Source organism: Polyodon spathula, chromosome 15 (genome assembly GCF_017654505.1).
Source record: "Polyodon spathula isolate WHYD16114869_AA chromosome 15, ASM1765450v1, whole genome shotgun sequence".
NCBI lineage: Eukaryota > Metazoa > Chordata > Actinopteri > Acipenseriformes > Polyodontidae > Polyodon > Polyodon spathula.
The window spans coordinates 6,750,796-6,762,818 of NC_054548.1; the positions used below are offsets into that span (position 1 = coordinate 6,750,796).

The window sequence follows — 12,023 nt, forward strand, 5'->3', positions numbered from 1 at the left end:
TCAAACTATTAGATAGTCCAAGCAACATGGCACCTCTTGTTTGAAGTAAAGGGAGAGGTCTTATGTACAAAAATGTTCAGCTGAATTTGTCAAGCATACCACACACAACCTGTTCCAGGCTCCTATTAACTTCCCAGGGTCAGATAGATTAGATAAGAAGCCTGCAAGATCCTGTCTCTTACCCAAGGACAAATTCACCATTGACAACTGAAACAACCCGGGTCTTGTACATTACTGCACGTTCACACAGATTGCTCTGCGCAAAAAATGAATTTGTTTTTAAATCAAGACATTTTACACATGGCGAGATCTTCTGAGCCAAGACGTAACATGTTGGGAGTGTGGAAAAAAGTAGGACTGAATTATGAGGGTTCAAGTAAGCCAATGGAATCAGTCCAGGACAGACTGAAGATGCTCTTTGTTACCTTGGCTCTCCTTCCTGTTCAGGAACCTCCTCCTCCTCTTCTTCACTCCCACTGTATTCATACTCTGTTTCATCTAAACAAGACAAAACACAAAGTACACATCATGCACAACAGTCCACATTCACAGTCGAATTGCTAACGTAATGCCATCTCACCCTGTAAAAGGAGTTCAGAACTCCGGTTCAATTTGGTAATGCATTCAGATTTCTGAAAAGCAGGTTAAGCAAAAGGCATGCAAGCGTGCCATCTACCTTTCTCTCCTCTCTTCTTCCGGGTCCTGTCGATGTGGTCTTTGAGCTGGATTCGGACCTGCCTCTCGTTGGGCTGGTCTCGGATGAAGGGGTGTTTCAGCAGCTGCTCCGTTGGAGGACGCTGTGTGTAGTTTTTTACTAAACAGCCCTCTATGAAACTGAAGAACTTCTTGGACCTGAGACAAGCAAACAGCAGCAGATGGGAAATTAACTCATGGTGCTTTAATCCTCATGCAGGAATTGATCTCAGGGAGGGGAGTCTGACAAAGCTGTCTTCTTGAATGCTTCTAACAGCTTTTTGCTATTCTGAAACCTTAGTGCTTCACAGAAATTGTACACGTTTCACAGAAATGGTTTTCTTTTAAAAAGCAGCAGCATTGTGCATCATTTAACATTTCTTCCTATGCATTTTTACGTAGAGAAAAAAACATTTAGATTTTTATTCTTAAACTCAATGTTAGTACTGGGCCACCAAGTAATAGTGCGTGCTTTGCAAAAAAAAAAAAAAAATTGCACACAAAGCTGCAGTATCCAGTCATTCATCTGTAAACAAAAAAATATATTTTTTGGTGTCTGGCAATTACATTTTTCCATAATTTAGCCATACATGAATTATCCTGTTAGTATTTTCAGTGGTGGGATGTTATTTGATTTCTGATACAGCTCATGAAGTAAAACCCGTTCAAAAGATATATAATTATACGGTATATAGTGTGCTTGACAAAAGCGACTCCAAAAATGACATGACCAGATGAGTTCATTAAAATCACAGAACAAAACCACAGACAGTATGATTGATATGCACAAAACAGTCATGTGAAATTTAGGGACAGTTCCTTAAGTGTAAAAAAAAAAAAAAAAAAAAAAAAATGCAGCATTACAATTTCATTATTGTGGCCATGTTGCAATCAGAAAGTGTATCCCACTGAAACGAAGCCTTGTCCACAGGGGGCGGGGTTCTGAAATACAGCTTAGCAGCTGAAACATTCATGAATGGAGATAAAGGATTCTAGGCAAAAGCAGTATATTTCTTTTTAATCCTGACACCAGATCCCTAGGAATAGCATTCTACTGTTTCAACATCACAAAACGTCCACAGAAAGTAGAATGTGCACCATATGCACAGGTGGTCAGATTCTTACACAGATATGGGGTGTCTCCAGTGCATCTCCACTGACAAGGATGGACATCCCGCAGGAGAGAAAGGTTCTCTAATTCTGCACCGTTACTTGTGCGGTACTATTAGATAAATCAATGAGACCTACCACTTCTTCGATTTAAGCCTTGGTGGAGGATTCCTGGGAATAAGGAAAAGTGCTCTCATGGGATGCATGTCACAAAGGGCTGCAAGACAAAGAAAAACAAAAGAAGAATATAAGGCATTACGGCTGCAGGTCTTAAACATGTGAAAAACGTTCATTCATGCAGGCGTGTTGACAAGAGCCCAGGAAGGCATTTTGTTTAAAAACATTTAAAAGAAAATTGTTAACATCTATACTTACGAGGCGCTCCTTCTGCCATTTCAATAGCTGTGATCCCACAGGACCACAAGTCACTCTGCAAAACAAAAAGCGATAAACTCCTGGTGCAAGGCGGTGGTAGATTGAGCATCAAACCATCAGTGCGTGCTAAAGAGGCACTGTCCAATTGATTACAGTGAAATAATGAAACTTCTGGCCAAGTTGAGGTACACCAATTTTCTTCAACAGAAGGATCTGGTGAACTTTTGATTAGGGAAGTCAAATTCCACATTATTTACAATTGTTTCCACCATTAGGTTCTGAATAATTCATACTAATTTTACATTAAAATGAACACATTTATCACTTACACTCGATGCCTGGATTTATACAAATTCAGCACTAGTTGACATATGGTTTAACATGACAACAAAAAAAAAAAAAAAAATATCGAATGGGTTCAGACAGTTTTATCCAAGACAGCTTGACACAATGAGCATTTTACAATTAAGCTAAAAACTGATGAATCCAACACTTGCTGCAATCAAAATCATTGTGCTTCTCACATTTATAAAAATAAGACTTGAACACTATTCTATATGCAGGGTCTTATTTTAAATATAGAAACAGCTGTAATAAAATTAGTAGAACAGAATATACACAGTACAAGTACACAAGCCTTGTAAACTGCAAACAAGGATTTCCTTACTCTATAGTCATAGGTTGCATCTGGGTTTTCATCACAGGCAATGACCTCAGGAGCCATCCAGTATGGTGTACCAATAAACGTATTCCTCCTACCCACAGTCCTGTCCAGTTGAGCACTCACACCGAAATCCACTGCAAACCAGAATTAGCTTACATCAGCTTTAACCCTTTCAAACAGAGAGCTACGCGCTCTCAGAAATCTCATAGATGCTCAGGCTTCCAAGACAGCAGATCACCCACAGCAGCTGCTTTGTAGAACAGACAGAAGTTATAACCCAAGACTTTATTCACAGCTGGCAACAAAGCACGGAATTGATAAAAAGTATCATTTTCCTAAAATGTCAATTTTGAATAAAAACCCATTAAACAAAAATACAAATTTACAGCAATAAGCAATTAATAAACAAAAAGTAAATATATAATGAAGCAATAACTATAGGGCACATCAAGAGTACAAGGAAATAAGTCTGCCTGGCAGAAAAAATCTGAGAGTTAAAAAAATTGATTCAAAAGATGGTTACCCCTTTAATATAAAATTATAAACAGTAGACATTGTGTATTGCATAGACAGAGCTGAGGATATTATACGAGCAAGGCTGACCAATTTCTCCAAGTACAGGGCGGAGTATTGGTATACTAAGGTCCTGGATCTGTATTACAATAGACAGTTACGTGCCGTCTGTGGATGTCAGCTGGGTCTGTGACAGGTTACTGTTGATTGGACCGTTTGTGGCGTGTGTTTTTAATCCTACTGTGTTATCACAGGATAGCATGACCACACACAGAATTACAACCCCAACCTGCAATCCTAGGCCTAGCAACAGAAGATAAAGCAGCCTGCCAATTACATACCCAGCTTCACTTCTGCATTTTCTGTCAGCAAAACATTCTGGCCTTTGATGTCACGGTGAATCACATGGTGGGCATGAAGATGTGTCAATCCCTACGTATCAAAGAAAACAGGACATCTGGTTTACATTGTACCCTTCACTGCAATTGTCCCAAAGAATGTGCTGTACAACAGTAAACAGAGATGATGTGGAATCCCAGGACTGTTTCTGCTGGGTGCGCATTGCTCAGTCCCCGAATCCAGTTTCAAGATTCCGTCTAAAAACTTTCTACCAGTTTAGGAGACAAATCTGTACACTGAGGTTCAAGTTCTCAAAGTTTCAGTCTGGGTTTTCAAAGCAAAACAAAAACTATATGCTTTTGATAATAGGCTTGGTGTAATGTCACATTCCTGGGGTTATTTGGTTTAGAATTTTTGCAAGTGTATTTTTAAACTATACATGTTCTATTAGAAGTACTTTTGAATGCAGTATTCCACACCAAAAAGGGTTTAGCAATTCCACAGACTGGTTGAAATGAAATGCTGAGATCACAAAGGCAGGATTGGTACAGAGCGTAACCTTTGTCTTGGCCTCTCTAAAAATTAATGCTTTTGTAATGAGAAATGCCTGCATCTCAGTCACCTGCTTTGCGAAGGTGATGGCAAGCAAGAAAGCCACTTTGAGAGAGAAATATTTCAGCTGAGCTGAATGCATGGACTCAAATGGAGGCTTCGTAAGTGCAATAAGCACCACGTTTAACCTCCAGTGAGGAACAAAGTCCGTCATAGGCGGCCGAAGCCACAGAGCCCCTTTCAAAAATTGCCCTGTCAGGAAGTGAGCTCCTGGATAGACCTTTAACATGGAGGGGGATTTCCCTTCATCAAAAAGTGTCCTGCAAAAATTGCAGTATAACTGCCATGGGACAGGTAGTGGGGTCAAACCCACGAGACAGGCACCACGTCCGAGACGGCCCACTTGTACTCGTTCTTGTGGACACTGCTCTGGGTCTGTCAATAGGGTTACTGACATCCTACAAAATGCCAGAGAGCTCAAATGCATCCGTTCAGGGGTCAGACCTGGAGATGTAGGCTCGATCGGTCAGGATGCCACAAAGTCCCCTGACTCCTAGAGCAAGTAGTAAGGGACGCAGAGCGCTCTACAGAGCTTCGGGAGTAACATTTCTCCAGCGTGTGCTTAGAAAATGTGTGCAAAACTTGCAGAGACTGCTCTGGCCCCAGGCAGGAAGAGCATCTACTGTGCTTGTCCTCAACAGGCAGACTGGCCTTGCATGTCTTGCAGGGATAAAACCCAGGCATGATGCAAGAAGCAAGCAACGCAGTGTACAGTATACAGATGCTGCCTCAATCTGCTTACAGATAGTGAGACCTGAGGAAGATCGGTTTGGTTCCGGACTGGGGGCGTGAGCTATGCTTACATTTCAGATTTGAAGGGAACCGTTGTTATGCTGCAGTGTGAACTGCCCAAACAATGCATTGCTTATTTGACCCAGACTGTGCTGCAATAGCTCAATGTCTTGATGCCACGAAACAAGATACCAGACTACAGATGGTAACCCCCACCCCCAACAATGCTCTGTTTTTTCACTAAAATAAACCGCAATTGTATTTCTGTTTGGCTCAGGAACTCCGGTCTCTGTCAGCTACTAGAGGTTAAAGCCTTTGTCAGGGACGATCCCTTTAATAAAGACCTCCTGGTATTGTACAGTGAATAAAATTAAAAAAACAGCCTTGAGGCTTTCTCTGACTTTTGAAAACATTTTTTCAACGTGGGCATCAACCTTCTTTAATGTGTAAACCAATTTGGGGAACGGTAACCATATGGGGTATGCTTTTGGTATACAGGGCGATTAGAAAGTAAGCTTACCACATCAATGCACCATGAGCTGATGTGGTAAACTTATTTTCTAAATCACCCTGTATATTTAAAAGCATTATTTGGATTATATCCCAATAGAGCAAGACTTGCAAAAAGTTATTATAGTTGTGTATAGGTTGAGCTCTGGCTTTCCTTTAAAAAAGGAACATACATCTCGCTCTGACCTATCTATTATGAGTGTAACTGAATAAACAGGTTTACAGGAAGTTACACTGTGAAAATGTGTGTGTGAGAGAGAGAAAAAGAGAGGAGAGAACAAGAGAGACATGAGGAATAATGATGCATAAAGAATGGTGAGGCAGAGGGAAATGGAGCAAGTGAAGTGTTACTGGTTTATATACTCTGTTGCAAGGACTATTCTCACCCACAGAATGGCCTGTTCTAGACCCATTTACACATGAGCAAGAATCTTTACAAAGTTCAGTGCTGGTCTGTCATTTGCTGTTTGTGACCAGAGTCTGGTTTTCTACTTACTGTAGGACAGCGAGGGCCACAGCTGAAAAAGGTGGTGGAAACAAAGACAAGACTTTGCATTTCTTGAAAATGAAAGAATCCAAAATGTAACCATTTCACTTGGCAATGGAATCAGGGGGCAATATCTGAAAGTCAGTTTGTACTGTAGGTGGGATGAATTGTAACAAGGCTGCTGTGACTACTTTCTTTAAGCAAGTGAGTGTTACAAGTGACAATGCATCCCACTAACAAGGTCTTAATACTAACTGGTGCTGGCTTGTGAACATTGTTCCAGTGTATTAAAGAAGGGTCAGCAGCTGTTGACAGGAAAGTTGCCTCCAGCACCAGACAAACTAATTGTTTTTGTTTTAAATATTCTTGAATTTATCACGCTCTACTGTATATGTAATGCATTTTCCATTTAAATGTTTTTTAAACGTTCAACATTTGTGTCTTTCGTACTTATCTGTTGCCTCACTGGTAAATACAATTTTAAAAACTTCAAATTTAACAATTGGCAAACAAGGAGCAATGGAAGTGCAAACATATCTACTGTAATTCTAGCTAAGACACCCTCTCTAACTTTGTACAGGGTCCAACATAATTCAGTAGAAGAGTTCTCAGGTAGTACTCAAGTTTATTTAAGGTTGTCCTTTCTGCTACTAACCCTACAAACAAACAAAATGCCTAGGTCGGAAGGGAGTGAACCGCTGTGTAGACAATAAGTAGGGATGAAAATCTCTCACCCGGAGGATCTCTCTGGAGATGTATGCGATCCAGTCTTCCTTCAGGGTGTTTCCCTTTGTGTTCTTCACCAGGTCTGTGATGGAACCTGCCCCACAGAATTCCATGACAAGCTACAAGACGTGCAAACAAAAAAAAGGAAGAACCTTACATCGTCAACATTCTCTGGAGGTGAGAAACAGCTGCTTCACACTTACCAAGAAAAACACTGTCCAGCCAAAAACAACAATAAAGCCACAGCTCCAGCATGCACAGCTGTCAATGGTGGGAAGTTCCACGGTTTCAAATAAACATCTTCCATCTATAGACCTTTTCATATGAAATGTAATTTAATGTACAGGCTTGATATAGTAGAGCATCCACAACTATTGTTTTTTATGCATATATGCCACCACCATGAAGCCATCCCTGAACCACATGGACTCATTAGAATGTAGTGAAGGATTAAAGCCAAGGAGCTTTCTGGCGAAGCAGAAAAATGCAATCTCATTAATAGCTTAAAAGAAAGTGTGTGACACGACTCACTCTACAAATTCTAATGCTCTCATTCTCTCTATATAAAAGTGGGCATGCTTAAAACAAATCATTTCAGAAAGGACACTTAATACCAATTCAACTCTACTATAATGGTCATCTAGGATTAGTGGTGCGCAAACATTATATATGCCGCCCCCTTTTCTTAGGAGACTTTTTTTTTCTCCCCCCACACTTGGTGATTCAATATTTACCCAAAAGATAAATCAGAAAAAAAAAAGCATTCACCAATTAATCTGAAAAGAAAAATCTGGATTGTCACAAAATAAAATTGGCAGGTAAATCTGAAACAAACATGCAAAACGAGCCCCCACCCACAGTGTTTGATTGGGCACTGAATGCTGCAGAACTGCCCTTACACTCCGAGAGCCAATCTCTCCACTTCCTCGCCTCCTCTGCATACAATTTTTTTTTTTTTTTTTTTTTTTTTTTTTTTACAAATTTAAAATTTTAAAAGAATGTGTTTAACATTTACATGTTAAGCTAAATTTAGACTTTTAGATTAAATCCAAGAAAACTTTTTTACTCTTGGTACCCCCATACATGGAAGCCACCATTTCAGCTTCACCGACACGAGCCACTTCAAAACATCATTTCTCCGGTTCTACAAGTCCTAGAGTGATAATCAACGTCTCATTTGAAAAGGTAAGAACTTGGACTAATTAGCTGTTATTTATGTACTTATTATATTTCCTATCCTTTAAAAAAAAGGACAGAACTGCCTCTAGTCACAGTCGTGCCATCCTTACTGGCTCTCCATGCCGTGCCCTACACTTTACACACCACTGCTCTAGACCATCGCAGTTTAAATGCTTTTGAACTTAAAGGTTCTAAAAATGATGGCTGTTTGGGGTACCAAATCAGGTACAAAGTTTCACTAATCTTCAAATGTTTGAATGATATTGACCTTGTCTGGTCATACAGGTATTGTATATTTACTTTGTTCACTTCAAAAGCATAATGACTCGAGTAACAGATTTAAACGTGCCCATTAATTGGGCACACACAGCTAGTTACCTCACTGTGGAAATAGAAGCGCTTCTTATGCAATAGAACATACTTCGGCTCTTGGTTTAGACACAGAAAACTGCCGCTTTGTGTGCCATAGCTGTGGTTTGCTTTCAGAATCGCATGAGCCGTGGTGATCCCGTGTAACGTACTCACCCACAGCTGGTCATCGTGTCCTGGGAGACTTTTCTTTATGAAAGCTCCATAGTAAGTGGCAATGTTTCTGTGGTGAGAGTATTTTTTAAGCATATTAATCTCCAGTTTAATTTCCTCCTCTTCATCCTGGAGAAAAACAAAATAATCAAAAAACCTTGATTTCAAAATAAACTACAACAGTACTAATTTAATCTCCTATACTGCATCCTGCTTATGAGGTCTGCAAACCTGCACACACACAACAGTAACTAAAGTACTGTATAAACACTCTGATCTGTACAGTTTGAATCTGAAGAGCTGCCGGATTCACAGACATTTTATTTATCAGTTTTACCATAGAAAGAGATTAACCTTCAAATCAAAACAGCAATGAGCCTTATCACGTGACTTCCCATTTTCAATTTTAAATTTACTACCGTTTAATACAAAACTATTATTATTATTATATATTACTATGATTATCATCCAATCAGTTTTAGTGGACACTCATTATATGAACCAGTGCTTTATTTCACACTATCTTCAACTACCAGACGGTAATATTTAAAAAAAAATGTTGTATGCATATACTCTGATACTAGGAATTTTAGAATTTTTGTTCATATTGCTAGCCTGTCACAAAATAATTTGTGTATTATCTGCTATGTTCAAATTAATTTGAGATTTGAAAATGTTGCTTTGTAAATCAGTATTGTGAATAAGTAGAAGTAAATTATAAAAGCAGAGTGACGCAGTACCTGCGTCTGCCTGATGTTCCTTCAAGATGTTACCATAATAATAAAAATTAGAAAAAACGTCAACTGTTTGTGCTTTGAATCCCAAGTACTCAATAATAAAGTAATTCCACTGTAGGTGGTGATTTACTTATACTTCAATAACAAATGTGTGTAATCAAAATACCTACACAAGGGAATTACACCAACGATATGCACGTCATATAAAATTATAAAATCTTGCTTAAACTGCAAGAATTACAGCCACCTTCAGCCAATAGTTCTGCAAGTGTTATATTTCCACTGGATTTGAAATGTAATGTTATCTTCCTAAAAATAGGCTCTTGGGAGTAGGTACCTGTTTTAATTGGTAAATGTGTGCAGAAAGTTACTGATGAATTGCCTTTTTACAAAAAGTGCCCTTCATCTACAAAACACAAAGAACTGCACGTGAACCACAATGGCAGCTTGAATGCTTTCAGGCTATTAAATGATTCAGAACAGTTACATAAAGTAAATTGTTATTGTAAAAATATAGCACACTGACATCAATATGTTTGCTCATTTCTGTTTCCATTTGTATATCTTCCCTTGTGTATATAAAAATAAATAAAAATCCCATGGAAACATGCCCAGACATGGCTGACTCACCAATACCTCCCTCTCTCTCTCCCCCCTCCCCTCCACAACATTCAAACAATGGCAGTGTCCTCTGATATATGGGTTTGGACCACTTTATAAAGGCTGCAGACCATGCTTCTAAGACAGGAAGATGGAAGAACACAACACAAGGCAATGCAGGTCAGCGATGAAGTAGTGCTGAGCTTCTGAACGCATTCACGTGAAGCTCTGTAGGTTTTGTTGTGTGTAGTCCATATAACAAGATGAACATGTACATAGGTAGCACGGACAGAGGTGCCCTACAGGCACAGTGCAAGCATGCAATAACACAATATACCAACCACAAAACAAGAATTAATTTAATTAAAATTCAGACTAGCATTAAAAAGAAACCCTGGTGTTCCCACACCGGCTCAAGTGTCCAGGTGAGGGGGGTATATTAAATGTCAGTAGAGGAAGACACAGATAAATCACACTGAACAAAAAAGTAGGCTGAAAGCAAGACACATTCAAGTTATAATGCTAAAAAAGGTCTCGAATGAGGCCGAGGTAGTAGCATGGCAGATGTCCTGTATTGGGCTTTGATGGTCTCTGAAGACGTTTTCTTTCCAAGACTGCAACATATTAAATACCGGATGAAATCGAATTTGAAATTGTCTTTTTGGGAGACAGGCTAGACCCGGTTCTGTGAGCCTTCTTGCCGAGATCAGTCTCCTTCGTATGTACCTAGGGTGCAAATTTTTTTTTAAAGCGAATACCCGAACGAATATTTAAATCTTGAACAAATATCCGAACGTGAAAATTCCATGTTCGTCCCAACACTAAAACTGCAAAATAAATAGATACGGATACATTTTTTTATTTTATTTAGCACTTACCAAAAAGATAGACAAAGAATATCAGTGACTGCTACTGTTGCTTCCTGATACCTGGGACCTCTGCTTGAACTTGCACATCAACTGGAGCAAATGACTGGGCTGAGGATATCTTGAGTATCCAGTTAAGTTGAGATTAACATTTTGATTTGTTGATATTCATGTCAGAGAAAGCTTTCCACTTGTCAGGGGACACTATTTCAGCAGCATTTCTTCAAAAACTCTCCATCAGAAAACGGTTTTGAAGAAACAGCTAATTCATAAGCAATCACATAGCTCACCTTAACAGCAGCATCACTTATGCTACAAGCATTAGTAAACATAAATTGCTGATTTTTCAATGACTGTGCTAATTCAGAGTATTTATCTTCACGTAATGTTCCTGAATATTTATCACATTTCTTGCCATGGTTTTCATCTTTGGGGAAGTTATTTTAGTCTCATTGGACCATAGAATTTTGTTGAATGCTTGATTCCAGTTCATAATTCTCCGCAAATTTCAGTTTTATACATTTTCTTTAAAAAGTGGTTTGCAGCGAGGTCTCCGTGAATACAACCCTTCTGTGCTCAGATGCCTTTGTACAGTTCTATCTTGCACTATTATGTCTGATGCTTTTCCTTAAATGTTAATCTTGGATGTTTCTCTTTCTTTGGATGTCCACTTCTTTCAAGTGTTTCAGCTGAATTTTTTCTGTGGTACTTCTCGATTATTGTTCTGTGGAATTTGCTATTCCATATTGCTTTGACACTGTTCCGTAGCCATTTCCTTTGTTGTAGTATACTAGAAGTGCTTTTCTCAAAAAGTGAATCCAACTCCTTTGTCTTGACCGTCTTCTGAACGTTTTGGCAACACAGATGTTAGAAATAATTACCACCTTTAACTTTATAATGCAACTTCGTCACTATGCAATTAGTTTTTACAGACAAATTACAAAGGTGACTGTCATGAACAAATATTTGAATGTTGAATATTTGCTTAAATGCTTTTGTTGTTTTTGTTATAAAGATGTTTCTTTAAAACTATCAGTATTTGGGTACATAGCCTGTCATTAGTAAGTGGCTAATGTTCACTAAATGCTTGTATTTAAGTTTTCTTAAATTATTTTATATTAAATGCAGAGTGCCTATTGTTTTGTCTGTGACTGTACACAGTTTGGGATACATTTTAAAGTCAGATTTAACCATGAATGTAAAATGTCATTGACTGCAAATTGAACTTACTGCTCCTAAATTCTTAGATGAAAAGGGAGATACATCTATGATTAAACACATATTTTCAGCCTCTACAGCAGGCGATTTCAGAGAATGCACACAGCATTGGGCATTGTGAGTTAGCTGAGACTGACCAC

The 12,023-nt window shown here is 38.8% G+C and overlaps 1 protein-coding gene across 8 annotated transcripts in view; it reads right to left on the reverse strand.

Moving 5' to 3' along the window:
* LOC121327632 (mitogen-activated protein kinase kinase kinase kinase 4) overlaps positions 1-12,023 on the reverse strand; it is a 92,178-nt gene that overhangs the window by 38,559 nt on the left and 41,596 nt on the right. For all 8 annotated transcript variants that reach the window (XM_041271760.1, XM_041271763.1, XM_041271757.1 and 5 more), the window contains exons 4-11: positions 8,466-8,591; positions 6,770-6,880; positions 3,697-3,787; positions 2,846-2,976; positions 2,179-2,233; positions 1,942-2,020; positions 677-852; positions 426-498 (exon numbers count right to left, since the gene is read on the reverse strand). In XM_041271760.1, the coding sequence (XP_041127694.1) occupies positions 426-498; positions 677-852; positions 1,942-2,020; positions 2,179-2,233; positions 2,846-2,976; positions 3,697-3,787; positions 6,770-6,880; positions 8,466-8,591 (842 nt within the window). The remainder of the gene's footprint in view (positions 1-425; positions 499-676; positions 853-1,941; positions 2,021-2,178; positions 2,234-2,845; positions 2,977-3,696; positions 3,788-6,769; positions 6,881-8,465; positions 8,592-12,023) is intronic.